The sequence below is a fragment of the Rhincodon typus genome, chromosome 4 (assembly GCF_021869965.1).
Source record: "Rhincodon typus isolate 14 chromosome 4, sRhiTyp1.1, whole genome shotgun sequence".
NCBI classification, from domain to species: domain Eukaryota; kingdom Metazoa; phylum Chordata; class Chondrichthyes; order Orectolobiformes; family Rhincodontidae; genus Rhincodon; species Rhincodon typus.
Genome location: NC_063335.1, coordinates 27,554,766 through 27,580,242, shown reverse-complemented (window position 1 = coordinate 27,580,242; position 25,477 = coordinate 27,554,766). Strand labels below are relative to the sequence as shown.

General features: G+C 40.6%; 1 protein-coding gene across 1 annotated transcript in view; it reads left to right on the top strand.

Annotated features, from left to right (window-relative positions):
• The window catches only part of sulf1 (sulfatase 1), a 270,640-nt gene that overhangs the window by 148,288 nt on the left and 96,875 nt on the right, over nt 1–25,477 (top strand). The window contains exons 6-7 of the mRNA XM_048595683.1: nt 11,451–11,690; nt 19,505–19,656. Coding sequence (XP_048451640.1) covers nt 11,451–11,690; nt 19,505–19,656 — 392 coding nt within the window. The remainder of the gene's footprint in view (nt 1–11,450; nt 11,691–19,504; nt 19,657–25,477) is intronic.

Sequence of the window (25,477 nt, the reverse complement as noted above, 5' to 3'; positions counted from 1 at the left end):
CCATGAGGGTGAACATCCTCTCAATACTTAACCTTTAAAGGCCTTTAAGAATTCTACATGTTACGATGAGATTACTTCTAACTCCAGTGAATAAAGTCTGAAACTCTTTAGCCTTTGCTCAGTACCAGGGACCATCTTAGTGAACCTTCTCTGATTTGCCTCCAATGTAATAAAGAGACCAAAACTGCTCATAGTACTCCAGACGTAGTTGCACCAGCACCTTGTAGAGTTGCAGTAAGACTTCCCTACTCTTATATTTGAACCCTCTTGAAATAAGGACCAATCTTCCATGAGCCTTCTTGATTACTTGCTGCATCTGGGTGCAAGCTTTCTGTGTTTCATACACAGGTACCTCTAAGTCCCCTGGTATTGTAGTTTTCCGTAGTCACTCTCCATTTAAATAATATTGTTATTCTGTTCGTCCTTTCAAAATGAGAAATTTCACATTTTCCCACATTTTACTCCATTTGCCAACTTTTTGCCCACTTAACTTTTTCTCTCAATTAACCTTTTCTCTCAATTGTTTGTATCCTTGCCTTTCCACCTATTTTTGTGTCATCTGCAAATTTGGCTACAGTACATTCACTTCCTTTCTCCTAGTCATTCATATTTATTGCAAACCATTTCGGTCACTGTGGAACTCCTTTGGTTATGGGTCACCGACCTGATAAAGAACCCCTTACCCAAATTCATTGTTTCCTTCCTTAAGCTAATTCTCTATCCATGCCATTGTACTGCGTCCAGCACCATGAGCTCTTATCATATGATTTAACCTTTTGCAAGATACCTTGTCAAATGCCTTCTGGAAATACAAATGCAACACATCTGCTGGTTCTATCCACTATCTACTCCCTACCCACTCTGGTTGAAACTTCCTTTAAAAAACTGTAATAAATTAGTAAGATATTATTCCCCTTCCATGAAGCTACACTGACTCTGCTTGATGGAATACAATTACTAATTCCAAAGCTTATTTCTCCCAGAATGCAATGGAAGTTATCAAACTGGAGTCTGGATCCTTTTAGGACATCTACGTATCATTGGCACCAAGGTTACTAATAAACACATTGAAAATAGCATTTTAAAACTTGGACAGAGTAATTACCAGTTAATTATTATATCCAAACTTTTTAAATAACTCTGGATATTAACCAACAAGACAACAGAATGGGTACAGATATGTTATGCATTAGCATATAGGTTGGCTTATCATCTCATTGACTTACTTTTCTGTGGCGTACTTTTGCACCTAGGCCTCTGTCTGTCCATTTACTATCTTATTATCGATAATCCGAAGGGTGTGTTGTCAAAACATTATCTTTTGTTTAATATTCTGTGAATGTTTTCATAAACAACATTCCTGATTTTTGTTCTTGCTGAATCTCCATGCCGAAGATTCTAATTTTCACCTTGCATAGTGAAAGAACAGCGTAGTCTAACCTCAGAGATTGATATATTTCCCTCACGTAATGAATGACTGTGATCTTATCACACGTGCAGGCAAGAATTCTTCTCATTGAAGGTATGTGCACAAGAACATCTCGATGGATGGTGTGCACTACAGACAGGAGTTGGTCTGTGCGGAGTTTGGTTCTGTGAGCGGTAGGCAAAGAGGATCTACGGAAGCATTTATAATGGTTGCCAGAATAAGTTGGGATGAAAGGCCTGTTTTCATGCTGTAAACCTCTATGACTCTAACAGAAATGACCAAACTGACTGAAAGAGTTGCTTGAATTCAAGGCACTAGTAGTTCCCATCCCTAGCGGGAGGTGATGGCCTGTTGGTATTGTCACCAGACTCATAATCTAGAGACCCAGATAATGACCTGGCAACCCGGGTTTGAATTTTGTCATGGCAGATGGTGGGATCTAAATTCAATAAAAATTTGGAATTAAGAGTCTACTGATAGCCACAAAACCATCTGGTTCACTAACTGCCTTTAGGGAAGGAAACTGCCATCCTTACTTGGTCTGCCGTATATGTGACGCTACTCAATGAATGACCCAATGTGGTTGACTGCATTCTGGGCAATTAGGGAATGAGCTGTAAATGCTAGCCTAGTAGTGACATCTATATCCCTTGAATGAGTTTTTAAAAAGATGATGAACGGGTTTTGCAACTTGCATTTCCTACATTGGATATGTAATTATATGCACAATGCATATATCACTTCTCGTTCTTGATGAAACAGCAGGAAACCTAAAATATAAAAAACAGCTCTCCAGCTGAATACCTCACATAGCTGAAAACAGTAAAATCACACTTTCTTTCAGAAGCAGTGCTTAACTTTATACAATGCAGAACTTTTGCTTCCTTTGCAGATCAAGCCGTAGTTTATGTATAGGTCAAGGGCTCCAGGACCAAAACAGAAATTGCTGGAAAAGCTCATCAGGTCTGGTAGCATCTGTGGAGAGAAATCAGAGTTAACGTTTCCAGTTGAGTGACCCTTCCTCAGAACTCAAACATTAACTCTGATTTCTCTCCACAGATACTGCCAAACCTGCTGAACTTATCCAGCAATTTCTATTTTTGTTTCTGATTTACAGGATCCAAAGTTCTTTTGATTTTTATAATGGCTGCAGGACACTGACTAGAATAACACTTTCTAATGGAACTTAGTTTTATTTAAAATGCCATCAGCGTTACTGCTCTCAAGTTATTGTTCGGTATTGTAGCATGTTTATTTTAAAAGCATCTTTCATGGTTTTATGAGAGTGGAGAATCGAAAGCCAGTCTCTCGCACAGTAACTTGAAAGTCAATTTGTCTGGTTACTTAATAAAGGAAAATGAGATAATGTAATTGCTCACAATTACATACTCCATTACCAGTAACATCTGGCAATAATATATTATTTTTGTTCTGTTTTAACATAAACTAAGATGGAGATGCCAAACCACATTGTAAATATTTTAATGCAAGTGATATAATGCGGTCACAAGAACTGCCACTGCCTGGAAATGGCATTCAAAGCCTGAATGTTTCTTTTACACATGAATTTGTTGTAACATAAGCAAAAAAGGCTGAGAATCCATTGTATGTCAGTCAGCATCTGCAATGACGGAAGACAAATGAACAGTCTCCAGTATAATCTTTTGAAAGTTGCCAGAATTTCCTCTTTTTGTATAGCTCAGAAAAACAATTCCTTTCTAGTGTTGTGTAGTTGCTGGGAGCTTGCACAATTTATAAACAAAGCTTTACTGGACTTTATACGTCATATTACTTGTGGTTCCTGATTTCCATATACATCTCTGAAAGTCCAATTTTGGGCAAATAGCTATCCTAATATCTTCTGCTCCCTTTGCGCTCCTACAGAATATAATGACTGCTTTCTTAGTTAGGATCTGTGCTTGTGCTTTTTATGATTATGTCAGCCGATTTTCCAGTAGCAGCCCCAACAATTCAATTGTATGTACTGAAAACAACTGAGCTGCTTATATATATAGTTTGTTCCTCACAAACACATTCAACAGAAAGGTTAGGTTCTTTAACAGTGGTGGAAATGCCACTGGATACTAAGTCAAAAGGGATGGCTGCAGCTGTTCAAGTATGCTTGCTACAGTAGTTGGATATGTTGCTGATCAATTGTATTATAGTCATTTTATTCAGAGGGCTTTTTTGGTCCATCTGTTTTCAAGCAAAACCAAACTATCAGATACTGGATTTAGAATAGGGGGAATAATTTACATCCATGTAAATAGCAGCCTCAGTGGGGTAACTAACCTCTCAACAATTTCTCATTTATCTCTGCCACCTTAACCTATTCTGAAAATGTATTTCTTCTGGCATTAATGGCTCAGAAATAAGCTGAACAGCAACTTTTCCTTTACACTTGATGCAATTTTCTCATCAGGAGCAGTGCAGGGTTAACTGAGCAGCACTGCCAAGGTTAAGCCCATTGTTAAATGTTTTCAAGATTTTCCCTTTGCTCTATTGAATCTACCTTTTAATAGTTTCTTCAAAATTTACCCCTTTAACTCCTCATTTTCACTACTTCTGTTCTTAAGTCCAGTGAATTTTTGTGTTATTGTAAGTGCCAATTGCAAGAATTAGTTTTGCTAAATGTCATAACAATTTAAGGATAAGTCTGTCTCACTTGGAAAAGAAATTGATTTCTTTTCTTAACTATTTTCTTCCTTTCCTATCAGTCCTGAGAACACAGTGTGTCCCGTCTACGGGACACGGATGCACTATAGCAAACAGTGAAAGTTTTGTTGACAGATATTCCAAATGCATAACCACTATCTAGAAAGACAAGGGCAGCAAATGCTTGGAACACCATCACCTGCAAGTTCCTCTTCAAGCTCCATACTATCTTGTCTTGGATCTATGTCAGTGTTCCCTCATTGTCACTGGATCAAAATCCTGGAATTTTCTCCCTAACAGCATTGTTGATATACGTACCAATGTGGACTGCAGTGGTAAATGGTAAATGGCAAATCATCACTACCTTCTCAAGGACATTTGTGGATGTGTGACAAATACTGGTCTAGCCAATAATACCTCCAAGAAATGGCTGCAGGCACTGAGTATGGCACAGGCTATGTGACCTGATAACATCCCAGCAGTAGCACTGAAGATTAACGTTCCAGAACTAGCTCTGTCCCTAGCTAAGCTCACATCAGGCAACGTTTGACAGAGGCCTAGCAGAGCAGAAGTCAATGGGAATCAGGGGAAAACTTTCCACTGATTAGAGTCATACCTAACACAAAAGAAGGTGGTTGTAGTTAAAAACTGAAAGAACTGCAGATACGAGAAATCAGAAACGAAAACAGAAATTGCTGGAAAAACTCTGCAGGTCTGGCAGCAATCTGTGAAGTGCAATCAGAGTAAACACTTTGGGTTCAGTGACCCTTCCTCAGAATTCAGACCCCAGTTCTGAGGAAGGGTCACTCGACCCGAAACGTTAACTCTGATTTCTCTCTACAGTTGCTGTCAGACCTGCTGAGCCTTTCCACCAATTTCTGTTTAAGGTGCTTGTAGTTGTTGGAAGTCAGTCATTGCAGCCCCAGGTTGTTGTTACAGGAGTTTTCAAGGGTAGTGTCCAAGGTCCAAACGTCTTCTCCTGCTTCATTGGTAATCTTTTCACCATCATATGGTCAGAATTGGGCCTGTTCACTGTCTCAATGTCAGCAAAACAAAAGGATTGATCATTGATTTCAGGAAGAAAGGAGGAGGACATGGCCCTATCTACATCAATGGAGCTGAGGTGGAGAGGTTCAAGAGTGTTAAATTCCAAAGAATGACGTTAAACCAACAATCTGTCCTGGACCTCCCATGCAGTTGTGACAGTCAAGAAGGCACAACAATGCCTCTTCTTCTTCAGCAGGCTTAGGAAATTTGGTATGTCCATATGGACCCTCACCAACTTCTACAGATGCACTATGGAGAGCATTCTATCTGGGCGCATAATGGCCTAGTACGGCAACTGCTCTGCCCAGGACCATAACAAACACAGAAGGATGTGTGCACAGCCCACACCATCACAAAAGCCAACCTCCCGTCCATGGACTCCACTTATACTTCTCGTTGCTGTGGAAAGGTTGCCAACATCATCAAAGATCCCTCCCACTCAGTAATTCTCTCTTCCAACCTCTTCCATCAGGCAGAAGATGCAGAAGCTTGAACACACGCACCAACAGGTTCAAGAACAGCTTTTTCGCTGCTGTTATTAGACTGATGAAAGGACCTGTCTAACTCCAAATCTAATGTTGACCTTGTTTTTGTGCACCTGCTGTGCAGCTGTAACCTTGTATGCCTCACTCTGTCTAAACACCCAATTATCTGTATGTCCTTGTATGTTATGATCTACCTGTACTACATGCAAAACAAAACATTTCACTGTACTTAGGTACATGTGACAACAATAAATCAAATCAAACAATAAATCAAATCAAAGATTGTACAATATTGAGTATCATTTGCCACCCTTCAGATCAAGTAGCATTCAGTGCCAATATGCAGCAAGGCTTTGACAACATTCAGTCCTGGGTCAACAGTGACAAATGATGTTTGGCTACACAAATGCCAGGCAAATACCAAATTGAACCAGAGATATTTTAATGATCCCTTCTTTGCTGTGACTAAGATTCCCTCAGTCAATATACTGGGAATCATCATTGCATGGAGACATAACTGGCCCAGCCGTGTAAATACTACAGCTATATGAGCAGGTCTGAGGCTGAATATTTTACGATGGGTTACATGTCTTCTGATTCCCCAAAGCCTGTCCAACAGATACACATGAAGAGTATAAGACCACAGATCTGAGATTTAGGCGCAGAAATAAGCCCAATCAGCCCATCGTGTCAACTCTGCCATTCAATGACAACAAGGCTGGTCTGATAATCCTCAACTCCACTTTCTTTAGAATCCTTGATTCTTTATATCTATCTGTCTCAGCCTTCAATATACTTAATGACTCAGTTTTATCAGCCTTCTGCAGTAAAGAATTCTACAGATTCACTATCTTCCTAGAGAAAAAATTCCTCCTTTGATAATGGAATACTTTTCACCTGCATAAGTGAAAGCTGCTCCGTTCACCCTCAAGAAGCTAGATACATTTCAGGGCAATGTAGCCCACATGATATATACCATTTTTTGAATTCATTACAGCAATTTGTGAATGGTTCTCCCACAGCATCTTTCAAACCTGCAACCTCCATTGTGTGTATCGACGTTCTGACTGGTTGCATTTCTATCATAAGCATACTGAAAGACGGAACAATTTGGGAATGCTTAGACCCAAGATGTCTAAATCTTGCTCTAAAGCATTGCCCACACAAGATTCCACACCAGGAGAACTCATTTCCAACTTCACAGGAGCGAAGCTTTTTTCCAGGTTGTACACCAGACATGGCTATCAGTCGGTTCATCTGACAGAGGATCTCAAGAAATGACTAATTCAAGGATACTGTACTGGCAGGAGGACCTTGAACGTGTTCGAATCACTTAAAAAGGCATTGTCAGAAGAGCTACACATTTACATTAGTATAGCCCAATTAAGGAGGCCTTCAAGGCTGCATGTCTTGAAAAGAGTTTGAACTGTGCTTTCTGAAAGATGGTAAACCACATGTATTGTGCTCCAGAAGTCTGTTGCAGTCCTCAGCTATTGCATGTGCAATCCAATTAGTCAAACATAAGATACTTGCTCTGGTATTTGATATCACAAGATTTCATAGGCACCAATTTGATTAATGGATCACTGTGAAAACTAACCACAAAGCATTGGAGGGTCTGGGCCCGAAACATCAGCCTTCCTGCTCCTATGATGCTGCTTGGCCTGCTGTGTTCATCCAGCTGTACACCTTGTTATCTCACAAAGCATTGGGCATGATTTGGCACAAGCCACTGACAAGTGCATCACCAAGACTAGTGGAACATCTCTGATGACTTTGAAGCCCATTCAAAACCAGCAAACAAAGTGATTACTCCAGCCACATTAGAGGCCACCAAATCTGGAACAAAACTATGAATGTTTTTCTAGACCTACACGCAGATTGTGTAGATCTCTGGAAAGAAGATATACTCAATGTTAATCTGATGGATTATATTTTTCATTAACATTTAATTGATCTCAAATTTGCAGCTTTATGCCATGGAGCTCAGCAGCATACATAGAGCAGACGTCCAAGTGTAAACCATCAAAATATATCTTATTCCAAAGTGACTATTGCATGCTGTAAATCTCTTTCCTGCTTTGAATTGTTAAACTCTCCTATCTTTGGATCATCCTGTGCCTGTATAATCACTACACCCATATTAGGCATCAATACAGGAGGTAAAGGTGCAGTACTCTGAGCCATTGTTTGGATTTGTGGGACATGCAAAATAGTTTTACTGCAAGTAATTATTTGCTATGCCTCAAAGCTACCTTCTGACTACTCTAAGCAAATGTGCTTTTTATATGTGTTTATGCCAGAATTAGCAATTCAAAAGACATTTGTAGATGGAAGCATTTTCTGTAGAGTGTTAATAGAGCTTTCATGCTGGCAGGCCCTTCTCAGTGTAAACGGGCCTATAGTCACAAATAATAGCCTGGAAAATGTTTGAGTAGCCTGGGAAAAAAATGAATAAATTGCCTTTGCGATTAGTTTGGACTGTCTGCCTATGCAGATGGTAAAACAGGCTGAATTTGCTGCTGAGGTCTGAATGTCTTTCAGATTTACACAGAACCATGGGTGACTCTGAAAAGGTTTGGTTTACTTTTCACATCATTCTTTCTTATTATGTTAAAGATTCCCAGAGTGACTGTTTGTTATTCATAAAGAAATGCCACACACAACGAATTGGCCAAGGTTACAAGCTCATGTTTTACAATGAATCTAAATTCAAAGGGGTTACTTTCTGTCAGTAGAACTGCATATCTGACAGACAATTTCCTACGTTTGCTATTTCTGGGGAAATCATAGATGTATTGGGAGAAGATCTTTCCCAACAAAAGAGCAACTATCGGTAAAACACAAAATTGTATTATGTAAAAAAAATTTTTTATTGAAAGCGTGTTTTACGTTAAATGATGCATAGTATTTGTAGCTACTTTATAGGATGAGTTTGAGTCAGAAGAGTTCACTTGTATCAGTTGCTTCAACAAAAATATGCATGAGTGTTCTCCCTGGTCTCCTGGCTAATATGTATTCCTTCACTTGGTACAAAAGCTTTGCTGAGAAATTTGATAAGGCTTGAAAATAGTCACAGGGATTACAATGTGGAGTTAACCCACAGCAGTTCCTTCCTATTTAGCCACAAACATAAAGCTTTCTGCTCATCACTATAATCTTAATGTGTAATCGCACTGTGCACACCTGGAAGGGGGTAATAAAGTTGTATGAGGTTAACACTATTTAAAGCTACTCTATACAGGCAGCCTACACTATTTAAAGGGAAAATGCATATTGACTGGACATGTGCTGTCAGCCTCTGGGGGAAGAATATCTGAGTGTGAAGAACACTGAAAAATGGCACAGCATGGCAGAGAGCATTCTCCAAGGCTCTTGCAACACACATTAGCTGGTGTAGGAAGTGGGTAAGAGGAGAGGGACCCTCTTTTCAAAGAGGACCACAAGGTCCTCCAGACAAACACTGAAAAAGAAATGGGATCAGGTAACTATTGTAGCTAATGCCACCAATGTAACCTGAAGGATCTGAGTGTGATCCTGGAAGTTCGATGACCTCACATGTTGAAACTATCAATGCTTAATCCTGTTTCTACGAACTATTCTGATTTAGAAGTGGCACAAAGTTGAAACAAGACCCTCACCACAAGCTTATTCTTCTCTGAGAACTGTAACTTGGCCAGGCAGGAGGGGGTGCTACAGCTAGAATTCAGTGATGAGGAAGAAATGCAGTTAATTCATTCCCACTTTTGCACCTACCAGCTCAGATACTTTACATGGGATGGAGATTTTGAGCACAACAGACCAGTAGTCGGGGAAGGGAGAACATATAGCCCAAATAGAACCTCACCACAAGATAGACTATATTGGGTTACGGTGCCAAGGATCAGCTGAGATCTTTATAACGACTTGTTGTACAGAACATTATTGGTGTATCTCTGCACACTGAGATTCTTAGTTCATTGGCTGCCTTTTTTCTTATTTATTCATTGGTGAGAAATGGGCCTCCTGCTGGAAAGTGGTGACTGTGAAGGGGCACGGAGGTGTCTAGCACCAAACTTGCACACAATTTTCTGAAGAGTTTGCAGCCCAATCTTTTGAACGTGGAAGTGGTGGTGTAGTGGTAATGTCACTGAATGAGTAATCTAGAACCCCAGGTTAATGTTCTGGGGACATGGGTTCTAGTCCAAATGTCATGTATGATATTTGAATTCCATAGAAATTTGGAATAAAGTAGCTCACTGATGACCTTGTAACCACTGTTGATTGTCGTAAAAACCCATCTGGTTCGCTAATTTCCTTTAGGGAAGGAAATCAGCCATCCTTACCTGGTCTGGCCTACATGAGGCTGTAGGTTCTCTTACCTGCCCTCTGGGCAATGGGGGTGGACAATAAGTGCTGGCCTAGCTAGCGATGCCCGCACTCCGTGAATGAATAATAAGAAACTCCATTCCCATGTTTATGGACTCAGCCACGATGCAGCTTCAGCATGGCCAATGCTTCAACGTCCATTGCCGCACAATCAGAGATTGCCTGATAGCTGAGTACAAGTTAAGTGGAAGTTCATGCAACCTCAGCTTGCTGCCACAATTCATCATGGCTGCAATTGCCAGTCTTTAAGAGACATGCAGGAGTCTTTCAGCATATTCCTCAAAATCTTGAGAGACCTAGTGGAGCGTCAGTGGTTGCATGAAAACAAAGCTGCTGTTCTCTCTGAGGATGACAGCATTTATGCTGCCAACATTGCAACCCTGCCTGTGCTTTTGCTGTTGCCCAGCCCCGAGTCCTGCACTGTACATTTCAAGATAGTATGTTTCAAAGATAGACCTGCAAGGTCATCTCCAACCTCCTGCGCTGAAAGTCAGCAGCCTTCCTCCAGCAGCCACTTTATAACGGTGTGTCAGAGCACTGGAACAAGCACAGAAAACAGGCACCAAAAAAATGCACATGGATGATTAGTGAACTTGGTGTTACATATTGGATAGTTTGGTTGCTAAATTTGCTTTGGAATACTTTGTTTGGTTATGGTAGTATTTCAGCATTGTGACCAAGATGTTGTTGTGATGCTCAGTAACAGAGGGAACGTCGGATTCTTCTAGAAAAAGGAACTGGGGTTGCAGACTCAGTGCATTTGGATGAGCTGATTAAATTCTCCACTTGCCCTCACATTGATTCCTCTGTCCTCAACCTCTTACAGTATTCTCATGAGGTTCAACTTAAACACAAGGAACAGCACTTAATCTTTTGATTAGACAGCCTTCCAGGCTTGACATTGAGTTCAACAATTTAATACTGTAATCCCCTATTTTGTTCCATGCAGGTTTCTGTTTTGCTCTTGCTTTTTGCTTTTAAATGGCAGCTGGTCACTCTTCTATCATTCACACCTGTTTAGACAGATCTTTTTGTTTCTTCAGTTGTCCCATTGTCACTGTCTTTGGCCCAGCACCATCAACCCTTTTGTCATTTAATGTCTCCTATCTTTTCTCCCGGCAATTTCTGTTTTTGTTTTTGATTTCCAGTATCTTTAGTTTTTATTTAACTTCCTTTTTCTTCTTCTTTTCCACGCTCTCCCTTTTTATTTGCTTAAAGTCTATTCCATTTTTCCCAGCTCTGATGAAAGATCAATGACCTGAACTGTCAACTCTGTTTCCCTTTCTACAACTGCTAATTTCTGAGAGTTTCCTTTTCTTTGTTCTCATCTTGAATTGTTTTATTTTTCTGAGTATTTATATACATTACAATCAAATAGATACTGTAATCAACTGAATGGTTATGCTAGCCAATTTGTAAGCACTGGATTCTTCTTATTATTCTTGTTCCTACTATTACATTTTCAGGTTCCCTTCAGGTGATGAACAAAACCAGAAGACTCATGGAGCAAGGTGGTGCTCATTTCACCAATGCCTTTGTAACCACTCCAATGTGCTGTCCATCACGATCTTCCATGCTGACAGGAAAGTATGTCCACAATCACAATACGTACACAAACAATGAGAATTGCTCCTCACCTTCGTGGCAGGCTACGCATGAAACACGCACATTCGCTGTGTTTCTAAACAACACAGGCTACCGAACAGGTCTGTAATATCACCGGTGTTCTGCTAGTTGACAGCATCTGCTTATTGCTATTTCATATATTTAGTGCTGAAAACAGATAATGTATTTACCTGTGTTGAGTGCACCATTTATTTAAGTAAAGAAATGGAATAAATAATGTTTAACAACGTTTTAGAATTATTCTAAAGTTGTTGGTATCAAGGGGAAGATTATGAGCTATCAAATGAGGTAAATTCATACTTACATTGAATTGAAGTGTCATATAACTAGCATATTCACTGTGACCAATCCTTATCCAGGTTTATTGCATGTCCACGGGATTCCAGGCAGAGTAGCTTAGTGGCAGGAACATAATAACGTATGAAACAAGAGCAGGAGTAAGCCATTCAGCCTCTCAAACTTGCCCTGCCAATCTGTAAGATCGTGGCTGATCTGCCCCAGGCCTCAATTCCTTTATCGTGCCAGCTCCTCATAGCCATCAACTCCTCAATGTTGAAAAAAGTCCATCAACCTCTGCTTTAAATGCTTTCAGTGATCTAGCCTCCACAACCCGGTGTACAGAATTCACTACCCTCTGAGAGAAGAAATTCCTTTGCACCTCAGTTTTAAATGATTAATTCTGTAACAGTGATCCTGAATTTGAGATTCCCCCACTCGTAGAAACATCTCCTCACTGTCAAGCCCCTTCAGAATCTTATATGTTTGAATAGGGTCACCCCTCATTCTGCTAACCCTGAATGAATAAATGCTTAACCTGTTTAGCTGTTTTTGCTAAGTCAGCCCCTTCATCACAGGAATCAGCATAGTGAATCTTTTTTGAATAACTCCAATACCAATATGTCCTTTCTTAAAGACAGGGGCCCAAACTATACACAGTATTCCAGGTGTGGCTTACCAACACCATGTACTAGTGTAACAAGACTTCTCTATTTTTAGACACCAACCCCCAAAGTAGAATTATTCAGCTTATCTTGTTTTATGCTCCTAATATAATTTTAAACCGTATCAAATCTTCCACCCTGGTTCATTATAGCCCTCACATCTCAGATCCCTCATTTGGTGAATCTAAAACTCCTCATGCCTTAAGGTAGGCTTTTAGCAACAGATTTATAAAAAAGTACCGTGACTCGCATTTGGAATTTGCTACTTAGGTACTGAACTTTCTTGTACTCTATGGTATCACTTCACTCTTTAAAACCAGGACATCAAAGCACTCTCTGGTTTTAGTTGAAAATAACAGGAAAATATGTTAAAATGTACTAAACAGCTGTGATAGAATGAAGTTATATATTTACAGGGGAAAAGTGTCTTTTAATTCCTCAGAGCGACAATAGTATTCACAAGCATTGAATTTTGACTGCAATATTTGAATCTCATCAACATTGAAATTCTGACACTGACATTAGCCTCTCTATGACCCTGTCTCAAATATTTAGGGAAGCTTATTAATAAAATGTGTTGGGACCAGCCAACAGTAGCAGAATAGAGAAATACATGCATGATTAAGCAGCAGGCACTTATAGCTAGAACATTGGCTCCCATCCTGGTCCAGGCTTGGATCAAACAATACTATTCAGTCCTAGTCTGATGGGATCCAGAACAGAACTTGTAGATATTAACGCTAATCATAACCCTCACCCTAACCCTATCTGCAACACAGATGATAAGATTCCCAAGATAATCCCAGAAGGCCCCAGACCTACAGAAATGTGTGCAGATCGGAGAAGCACCATCTAACCTGTCTCTTCTGCACTTGAGATATAGGAGTCCAGCTAAGAACAGTGTCTAGGTATCCCCCTTTATATTTGAGATGATAAGGAGGGAAATCTATAGATAATTTTCTGTTTGAAATTGGGATTAAAATGATGTAAAAGTTTTTTTTAGTCAAAAGGATATGCTTAATAGTTTTTGCTAAAGATGAATGACACACAAACTGACACGAACTAATGAATTTTAATCTGAGAAAGAATTTGAGATATAAAAGAGACCAGAAGTATTTTCCCATGAATTTTTAATAGCATGGTGTTACGGCACCCATTATACACCACCCAGATTTAGGCGTTGAAGCATTACAGGGGTTGGCATAGAAAAGTAATATTGGTGGTATTAACTGTAAAGTTAATAGAACTTTGGGATTTATACGAAGGGAACATTTACCAGAGAACAAAAGAAGTGAAGCAATTAGCATACTGCAGACTGGTTAGAGCTCATTTAGCGTGTGCTAGCACAGTTGGGGATCTGTGAAGGGCAGTCCAAAGAAATTAACTTGACAACACACAAAGAAACTTCATTGTAAAGGATTATTTGTGTTAAAGTAGTGTTAGTAAGATTCAGCAAAATCTGATGGGAACTCTCTAAAAAAGGGAAAAAGAGCTCCATGTAATATTCCAAACGCTCACATTAACCAAGGCTCTTGGTATTGTAAGGAATGCTGCAAAGTTCCCTTCAGTGTTAGTGGGCTGGATTTAAACAGTCCCCTGCAGGGTGTGTTTTCAGCAGGGGATTGCAGTTGGGGGGTTGGGGGTCATAGAAACTATTACAGGTGACTAGCCCCACTAGCTCATCAGCACCCCTTCCACCTTTTTTAAATAAATAACTAATGGGCAAGTGAACTTACTACAAAGCCAATTGACATGAATATTAAGAACAAAAACAAAGTTGCTGGAAAAGCTCAGCAGGTCTGGCAGCATCTGTGAAGGAGAAAACAGAGTTAACGTTTCAGGTCCGTTGACCCTTTGACATGAATATTATGCTGTCTACACCATCATACAGTTGGCATGGACAGATGGTGGAAGTTCAAAGGCTGTTTTAGAAACAATTTTGTGGAAAATGAAGGATGTAAGGGGGACCTATGTCGTTTGAAAATGCCCTGTGCGCACTAGGTGTGACCCCACCAGATTCATAAGACACCCCTTGTTCCTCCCCACCTGCCCTTGAAAACACGATCCTTGAATTCCTCCCTAGATTCCGTGATTCCCTCCCTTTCCAATATACTAAATTTACGTGATTCCAGACTACCACGGCTGCCATCATATTAAAATAAAATCTTGCGGATGCTGGAAATCTGAAACAAATTCAGAGAACGCTGAATGACAGCATTTGGGGAGAAACATAATAACAGAGTTAAGGTTCGAGTCCAGTATGACTCATCTTCAGAACTGTTCCAAAAAAGAAAGATTTGTGAGGAAGAATCACATGGGATTCAAAATATTAACTCTGTTTCTCTCAATACAGATGCTACCACTCTTACTGAATTTCTCTCACATCCTCTGTGGCTGTCCTCATCTCTGTCACTTTCTCTCATGTGTCCCCATATGGACACCAGTCTCATTGTTTGTGTGCAAATAATTTTGTACTCTGTCCACAATATGTAGCATTCACTCCCTCCACCATCAATGCACAGTTACAATAGTGTGTAACATCTTCAAGGTGCACTAAAGCAATTCACCAAGGCTCCTTAGACAGCACCTTCTAAACCCACAGCCTCTACCACCTATAAAGAGAAGAGTAGCAGATACATGGGAACTATGTTCTTTTCCTAGCCACACACCATCCTGACTTGAAACTATAACACAGTTCCTTCACTGTCACTGGGTTAAAAACCTGCAACTCCCTTCCTAAGGTTACGATGGGAGTATATACCCTCCACATATTGCAACAGTTCATGAAGGCAGCTCATTACCATCTTTGCAAGAATAGTTAGGGACAGGCAACGAATGCTGGCCTAGCTACTGGTGCCCTGAACAAGGCTAGATGGATAATTTCTCCTGGGCCCCTTCCTTCTATTACTGGGGACCTGAACCAGACACTGAGTGCCTTTGAATGAGATACCTATTCAAGGAATTTGCAACAATCCTGTTCATGTTTGCTTTTCACACTTCCCATTTGGCCTGTCCTTCAACTGCCTGTGGTTCAATACTAATGGCAGCAGGATTAGGCCTGTAGGTGGGCATTAAGTTCCAAACTAAATCTTCGAATCTGTTTCAGCACTCATATCTCTGACAATGTTCATTTGAATCCCTCCAATTAGATTTCCACTCTGAAACGTATCTAAATAAAAAGTGCAGTCAATATTCCCTGTAATTATAATGTAAATTTTTTTTACCAGTCGTCCTTAATCTAAAGCCTTTCAATGAACAATCTTTTCATCCTTTTTGAGTGCTTCTGGATATCCAATTGAATCTTCACCGATGTGTTTCACTCATGCACAATCGTCTCTAGAGACCCTCAGGAATATGTTCCCTATTTTCCATTACCTACAACCTCTGATGGGAAAACCTGCAGCCTTGAGGTTCACTGCCACATGTGCACATCACAAAATTTGCCTGTTTCCACCACCTTTTTATTTCTTCTTGAGGACTGCTTAAACTGCCACCATGCCTTTGTGAAATTTTGCTTTAATAATATTTTTAGATGAAAGGTGTTGAATTGTTAGATTCCCAGGTACTGATCTAGCTGAAATCTCAGCCATTTAACTGGGTGAATTTGGGAAGTTTTTGCACTAAGATAAGAAATTTGAGGTGCTGGGGGATTCACTTATCATAATGTTCCACTTACTTAGTAACACAAGAATCCCTGGAATTAATATATTTTTATTTATATGTTATATGTAAATAATATTCCTTTACAAGATTACTTTTAACAGGTAGATTGAATTTCCTCTCTCTGCAAGAGTGCTCCCTTTTCTCCCACAGTGCAAAAATATGCAGGTTAGGTGAATAGGCTATGGGAAATTGTCCACAGTGTTCCAGGCATGTGCAATCTAGGTGGATCAGTCATGGTAAATGCAGGTTCACGGGGATAGGGGGAGGGGACAGGTTGGTGGGATGCTCAGTGGATTTTATGATTCTAATTTCTGTCACACCGGTTAATGAGCTCACACCAATTCAATCTATACTTTTTGAATTCATTAATAACTACAACAAAATCATGAAAATGGCAAATTATGCAACCATATGGCAGTATACTAAAGACAGAGCAGAAAGGGAATTGAATTCCAAAAATGTTTCATTTTAACAATGCATAATCTAGAGAGCATTATATACTGATGTCATTATTTTCCAGGATTGCTGTATAGTGTCTGGCTGCTGTATGGCTGAGCCAAGAAAATGTATTTGTTCTCAAGAAGTGGAGAATGTTGCACCTATCAACCAATTCCTCACTGATGTGAGAAGGTGGCCCTGTTTCTTGAATTAATGCAGGCAGTGATGCAGCAATTGTTTTGGGGAATATTGGGATTAGGATTGAGTGACAATAAAGGAATCAGAATAAATGTTTGAATCAACATGCCATATGCCTTCAAGAGCAATTTGAATGAGTTGGTGTTTCCCAAATAATGCTGTTCTCTGCTTCTCAGTGACAGAAGTCATGAGAGAGGAAGGTTTTGTCAAAGTGATTCAGAGAAGTTCAATAGAGCTTTCTTAGGTATCAAAATTTGTTCGCAGTAGTTCTACACTCAATGCAGCAAGCTTTGGTGCTGTGAATTCAGTGTGCTCCCCAATGCAAGGCCCATGCTGCTCTGAAATGGAGTTTTGGGTCACATTTCATTAAACTAGATGAGTTGCTGGCACTTACTGTTCATTTGCAGGCAGTTTGCCCATCTCTGAAATGCAGGATGGGTCATTTGCCTCATTGAGTAAGGTCCTCAGGGATGTGCTAGAAACTGGGGAAAGGACAGCAAGTGAGAGAATGATTGTAACTGATAGTAGCCATCAGGAGGGCTGTGCAAGTTGAATCAGCTTTCCCAGTCCCATTCACTCGACATGAATCTTTTTAAAATACACTTACCCTTTTGGTGGCAGTCACTTAATTTTTTGACTCTGCTTCCTTCAAAATAACGAGACATCCAGCAGTGAAGAACCTGTTCAATGTGTAATGAATCAGACATCTAGGCTACTTTATGTGGATTGAATTTTTAAATCACTTTATAGTCCATTACCTCGAGGCTGAATATCCCTTGTCATCTTTAATTCCCTTACATCCAAGTTAAACAAAGCATCTTTCATCGAAATGTCAGTCATAAAGGAGATCATTAAGAAATATTGGGAAGTAGAAATATGAAGTTTAATAATTGGAACCGATAGTTTAAACTTCCGCTTAATAGCTGAAAATGATGACCCAATAAGATTTAATGTCGTAAGATTTTTACTGTAAATGACTAAAGACACTATCTAAAAAGGAGCTCTTTTCTACTTACAACTCTTTCACACAATGCACTGTCCACAGAATTGCAGACCTCACAGCAAACCATTACCATAAAGCCATATGAAATAGGAACAGATACAGGCTTTTCGGCCTCTCGAGCCTGCTCCACCATTCAATAGGATCATGACTGATCCAACACTCCTTACATCCACTTTTCTGCATTTTTCAAGTTTTCCTTGATTCCCCTGTTGATCAAGAATCTATCTGTCTCAGACTTCAATATACGCAAAGGAATCTGACCTCCGTAGCTCTCTGTGGCAAGGAGTTCTAAAGTCTCACAACTCCTCACTTCTGGCTTAAGTTCACAGCCTTTTATTCTGAGACTGCCTTCTGGTCCTAACCTCTCCAGTGAGGGGAAACATCCTCATTCAAACGTTCACAATTGCTTCCAGCTTGCTGCTGGTTCCTGTTTTCCTGTTTCACTGAATAGTAACTTCAAGTGACCATCTTCCAGCATTTCCATCAGTTTTCAAAGAGTTTTCCAAATCCACTGTCAGCAGTAATGCATGTACTGATGATTCTTCTTCCCTCCTGGACAACTGTATCAGATTCCTAGATTCTCAACACGATGTAGGAGCAAATTACTGCAGATGCTGGAATCTGTACTGAAAGCAACAAATGCAGTGGGTCAGGCAGCATCACAGAGAGAGAGAAAACTAATGTTTCAGCATCTAGTCTTGAAACTTTAGCTTGCTGTCTCTCCATGGATGCTGCCTGACCTGCTGTCATCTCCAGCATTTGTTGTTTCCAGTTGGCTTCTCAACACATCTGTTCAACTGGAAGCCATTATCCTCCTTCCAGCTTCAGTCCGCTGTTTTGATCCCTCTTTCTCTTTGCTCTTCTGCCCCAAATGCTTGCAGCCAGAAAATCTGTTTACTGTTAACATAGCTATCCTTGCTCTTTATTCCCAGGTTTGAGAACCTGACAATTTGCTCATCAGATCCTTTGACCAGGTCAAGCTTGTGTCAGGGAACAGTTGGAATAGTCACATGACCACCTTTGTTTTAACATAAGTTTAAAGACTCAGTCCAAAACATCTGATCTTATAACTTTAAAAATTTTTACACCTTCACAACCTTGGTTATCTTGTGCAGTTATTTATTTGAACTTGCTTCTTCCTGAAGCCGTGCAATCAAATGGGAAAGACTGAAAGATTCAGATGGATCAAGAGACTGGTAACTTTGGTACGGTGTGTAGTGTTACTGCAGTAGAGCTCACCCAGTCATCATTGGCCAAATCATGGTCTAGTTTTGCTGGCTTCTATACGGATGTCCAGCCTTCAACACCTTCCAGAGTCCCGTAGAACACTAAGAACTGCATAAATAAAAAGCGAAAGAACTGAGGATGCTGTAAATCATGAACAAAAACAAAGTTGCGGGAAAAGCTCAGCAGGTCTGGCAGCACCTGTGAAGGAAAAAACAGAGTTAACGTTTCGGGTTCTGACGAAGGGTCACCGGACCCGAAATATTAACACTGAGAATTGCATGAATTCTGGCTGAGAAATGCCAATAATTATCCCACAATGGGCAAAGCAAAAACAGGGAAGTGAAACATATGGTACAGCTCTTATTTAGATCATTTTGAATTGAAGGTGTACTCTTGAACTGATCTTCATGTTATTCTCCTCCAGCATTCTTTGGGAAATACCTCAATGAATATAATGGCAGCTACATCCCACCAGGCTGGCGAGAGTGGGTTGGACTTATAAAGAATTCCCGTTTTTATAACTACACCCTCAGTCGGAACGGCTTTAAGGAGAAGCATGGATTTGATTATTCCAAGGTATCTGCTTCATTGGCTTTTCAACGTTACTTTTATTCTTAAATTAATATTAATTTGAGTAAATGTGTCATGCTGACACCACCCCACCCCCCACCTTCAACACAGCAGCCTCAGGTTCCCAATGCAAATGTTCACATCATCAGGAGGAAGAAGGTTCATTTAATAGGGTTTAAATTACGTGCACACGTAACGCAATAACATGACAAATTAATACATATTGGAAAATGGTTTGGAAATGAGCAAAATGAAAATGATCTTTTGGAAAGTAATTAATTCCAATTAAAAATGTTTGCCTTCTTTGGTTTTACTACAGGTTCTTCAGTGTGTAATTGTTTGCACTGTTGGTGAGTCCTAAAAAATAGCATAATTTTCAATTTCACAGAATTGTTGCAGCCCAGATGGAGATCATATGATGATGTCATGTCTGTGCTGGCCTTCTGTATGAACAATTCACTTAGCACTACAGACCTGTCTTCTTCCTTGGCTCTGCACATTGTTTCTTACAGATAGTGGTGCAGACTTTCCGCTGACTAGACACTCGTTATTCCAGAGTAGATGAGAGTTGTGCGTGGGGATTTTGAGAATTCCCATCAACGGACAATCTGAGCCCATTGTCAGGGAAACTGAATTTTCCATTGGGTAGTTCCTCTAAACCTCAAACCCTCTGAATGTCGCCATGAAAATTGGAGACTTCAGATGGCTGCAATGAAATTAAGTAAAATAGTGACTCAGGAAATGTTAGACTATTTGATACAGATTTTGACTCTAAGTAACTGTTAAGCCAGCCTCAGACCTCACTCACAACCCTTCGTAACCTCAGATCCTAACCCAACGCCCTCCCACCCAGGACCTGACACTGCCCTGTGTCTTCCAACCCCAGAACCTGAACCCTGCCATTGCTGCTGGAACAGACTCAACTGCTAGCACCCACCCTGTAGCAGCCATCACCCAAACTCATTTCCTCCACTGCCATAGGGCCAGGAGCCTCAAGCAGCATTCCCCCCAACCCCCTCACCATTCCACCCTCTCAACTTAATCAATCTAGTGAATCTCCTCTGAACTGCTTCCAATAACACCCTTCCTCAAGTAACGGAACCAAAATTGTATGCAGTAATCCAGGTGCAATCTTGCTAATGCTTTGTACAACTGCAGCAACATTTCCCTACTTTTACATTCTGTTCCTTTACCAGTAAATTCTAAAATTCCATTCACCTCCTTTATTAGCTGCTGTAACTGTGTATTAAGAGGACACCCAGATCCCTCTGCACTGAAGCACCCTGAAGTTGCTCTCCATTTGGATAATAAGTTGTGTTTCTATTTTTCTGACCAAAATAGATAACCTCACACTTTTCCATGTTAAATTCTATCTGCCAAATTTTGGCCTATTCACCTAACCTAGTCATTTCCATTCGTAAAATTCTTTCTTCTTTACTGCAATTTACTTTCCCATCTATTTCTGTGCCATCTTACCACCTGGCACCCTACCCCCCACCCCTGCTGGCTTCCGACTCAGTTGGCAGCCTAACCCCTCCCCAGCTGACACCATTTGCAGTTGGCATCCTATCCACCTGGCACCCTACCTACCTGGTACCTTTCATCTAGCACTCTACCTTTCCAGCACCTTAACCTCACACTTCCCTCATACAGTTACAGTTTGCTGTCACAGTGGCTGTCAGGGCCTTTACATTTCAGAATGTAACAGCTGTGAGCAGGGGGACGCGGTTTGCCTTCCTCTGATAGTTTTATCAGAATGGATGTAGAGTACTGCACTTATTAGGGAATTCTGAACAGAATCTCTTCTCAGGAAAGCAGAGCTCTCTTCTTTCATAAAACAAGAAGGACCAGAGTGACAGTTGTCTTGGGATTGCTACTCACTGGAGAAGCTGGCCAATAATCCAATCCCTTCTTGAATGCCTTGATTGAACCTACCTCCATCACACTCTCAGCTTTCCAGCTCTGAATGTCTCAATGTGTGGAAAATATTTGTCCTCGTACCACGACTGCTTCTTTTGTTAATTACCTTAAACCTGTACCCTCTGGTTCTCAGACTTGCCACCAATAGAAACAGTTTGTAATTAACTGCTCTGTACTGATCCCTCACAATTGATCAAATTTCTCAACTTTCACTGAGGAGAAGAGAGCTACGTTCTCCGAATTGTTTATATAACTTCAGTCCCTTATCCCTACAATCATTGTCATGAATCTTTTATGCAAACTCTTTAATGCCTTCACATGCTTCCTAAAGTGTAGCATGCAGAACAGGATGCAACACTCCGATTATGGTCAAACCACTGTTTGTTTTACAAGATTAACATGAATTCCTTGCTTTTATACTCATTGCCTGTCTTAATAAAGCTTAGGATACTGTATGCTTTTTCAATTGCTCTTGCAACCTGTGCTGCCACTTTTTTGAGTTGTGCAAATACACACCAGATCCCATTCTTCCTGAACTGCCTTTAGAATTATACCATGTGTTTTATATTGTTGCTGTGTTCTTCTTTCCAAAATGAAGCACTTCACAATTCTCTGCCTTAAATTTAATCACTTGTACTTCCATTCCACCAACCAATCAACATACTTTGGAAAGTCTAAATTTCTTCACGGTTCACAATGCCTCTGAGTTTTATATCATCTGCAAAGTTTTGAAATGGTACCCTGTACACCAGGTCCAAGTCATTTCTTGGAATTGATTTTATGTTGCTAAGTATAAAAGGCCACTCCCCAAAGAAGGGGTGTTCACTAAAACAGGCAAAGCATGCTGCCAAAAACTGTATGTTCCTTCTTAGCAAGCTGCCTGCAGAGGCATGTCACACAGTGCAGCTTCATTGTTAAGTACGTTTTCCATCTAATCACGGAAAAATAGAATTCACTATCAAAGTGTGCATTGTTTGAGGAATGACAGACATCAATAGCGTACATCTTGGGTGGTGACATTTCTGTTTGCTTTAATTCTGAGGATGATATAGCTTTTAGCCTACGTTAAGGTTCTTGCAAATTGCAGATTCCATCGGTATTCAGTACATCTTCATAGAAATCACCTTGACATTTCATGGACGATTATACATTTCTGGTTTAGTTCCCAAATTATTTCTTTGCAATTTTTGTCCACTTCAATCCAGAAGGTGATGACTGTGCTGAGGATCAATTTCACTGGGGGCTTTGGAGGAGTGACAACTCCTCAGTAAATCCAAAATCTCTGATATGAGAGGATGTGACAATGAGTGGAAGTAAGTTATTGTCTTATGGAGGCTATTGCAGATAAGACTGATGGTGACCTGTTGAATTCAAACTTTCCACAATAATTCATAATAAAATATCTGACCTTTAAGGAAGCTCTGTCTTGAACAAAAGGGAGTTTGACAGAAACTTTAAGACTCAGAAATTCCATTAGGCAGTTTTTAAAGCAGGAAATTATACAAAGAACAATCTTTGCACCAGAGATCTGGCAATTATAAAAAATTGTCCTTAGACTTCACCTTGGTGTTAGAAGTAAGCTGCTACCTCCCATTTTCCCCTGTGCAACAAGTTGATCTGATTGAGCACATGCTTTAGCTGTGTGGCCCTTGTCCTTTTCCTTGGTTTAAAATGTGGACATACTTTGAATCGCCTCCTCCTGTGAGTTTTACGAAGCTAAATATGCTTACTTAAAATGCTTAAGCCTTCCTGAAGATGTAATCATACCTGATCACCAGGAAGTTACCTGGAATGGAGCATTTCAGTGATGAAGAGAGGCTGGATAAGCTCGGGTTGTTTTCTTTGGAGCAGAGAAGGTTGAGGGGGAACCTGATAGAGGTGGCTAAGATTATGAAGGGCATGGACAGGATGAATAGAAAGTAGCTGTTCCCTTAACTGAACGGTCAATAGCAATTTTAAATTTTAAAGTGAAAGTCGGGAAGTTTACAGGGGATCTGAGGAAAAGCTTTTTCACCTAAATGGTGTGGGGTCTGGAATGCACTACCCGGGAAGGTAATTGATGTGGGAAACCTCACAACCTTTAAAAACTGCCTGGATGAGCACGTGAAGTGTCATAATATTCAAGGCTATGGGTCTAGTCTGGGAAAGTGAGACTAGCATAGGGCGTAATATATTTTTGGCAGTGCAGACTTGATGAGGAAAGGGCCTTTACGGTAATATGTGATTCTACGATTTGATCAGACTTTAGGAGGTACGAGCTGAGAGACTGGCACTATGGGTAGCTTGGAAATTAGAAAAGGGATCTTCCCGGGATGAATTACAGCCACAAATAAGTGGGTGCTTGACAAAGGATGCCAGAGATACCAGGAAGCTGGAGGGAGAGATGATATACTGGCTCTGCTGTAGGGCACTGTTTGAGGTTAGCCGCAAACTGGGTGTACACTACATTTACTGGATGCCCTGTTAGCAAATGTTCACTCAGTGGCTCCAGCTTGTTTCTGCAAACCATGGTGACCATTCTGTCCAACGTGACCCGAAGTGTTCTCCTCCAGCTAACACTGCCACCCATAGATGCTTAAACATCTGTAACCTTGGTACGAGGGCCAGTATTTCCAGGGGTTTTCCAGAATGTCACATGGCACCTACACTCTGTTCCTGCACAGAGCTTCGAGTGCTGACATACAGTTTCAGGAAAGTGGCCATAGTTTGAAGGGGCAGGAACATGTAATCCTCTCTCTGGGATGATGACCTGCATGATCCCTGCAGTGCACTCTATAGTGCTCTTTTTGGTTGGCACACAATCAATGAGACCATGCAGCCGATGCCCATGCCAAGGTGTAGCAGTTTGTAATCAGGCCCTCACTGCCCAGAGCTGCTGAAGTTATTCCATGCAGGTCATCTGAAATGACCTCAATGAAAGTTTAGCAACCTTCCACCTCGGAAGCAGTAATCACTAGGATTAGACATTGTTGAAGCGTTAGGTAAGTGATTGAGCTTGGAATGAACACGTTGTGTGCTAAGGGCTTGCATAAGAGTGGTTTTTGATCATTTTTGTTAACTATTAATTATTGAGGGAGTTTAAATGTAATTTAAAATGTAATTTTTATTCCGGATTTGCTATTGAAGTATGAAATTCGTAAGGGTGGAATGAAGGAAGTGAAATGGATAGTGACTGTAACAATTATGATAAAACTGATGGCATGCTTGGTGTATTGTTGATGGGAGGATGGCCCAGAAGCACTGTACTTTGATGAGCTGCCATGTGAAACTCTGGTACCGAAAGGCATATGGGGTGGATACTCCTCTGTCTCTTTTTGCTGCACTCTTTGTCCCCTAAATAGTGGTAAAAGCTGGCCCCACACGATGGCAAAGTCATGAAGCCTGTACCAGGCAGCAACAAATATGGCAACGGTCTCAGAATGAATGGTGCGGGCTGTGGGAATATTACATGGGAAAACCAAGAGCTGGTCTCATTACAACCTACAAAATGCTAAAGGTATATGCGGGTAAGGGTTAGGGGAGGCAGGACTATGATTTAAAAAGAAGGGTGATGCCGGTTAGCGCCGAGATGAGGATACTTTTATTTTAGTCAGTGAATCTTTGGAATTCTCTACCGGGCTGTGGAAGCTCATTCTTTGAGTATGTTTAAAGTAGAAATTGCTAGATTTCTGATTACCAATTGTAGACGTAAAAGGTTACGGGGTAAGTGTAGGTAAAAGAATTTGAAGTGTTCGATCAGCCGAGATGATATTAAATTGTGGCGCAGGCTCAGCGGACTGAATAGCCTACTCCTGTCCCTATGTTCCTGAAAACCCATGGTGACCTCGACAGTTATAGTTTGTGATACCCATGCCCCGTGACAGAAGCGAGTAGTTAGAAGGGGCAAACTCCTATGTTAAGCAGATGT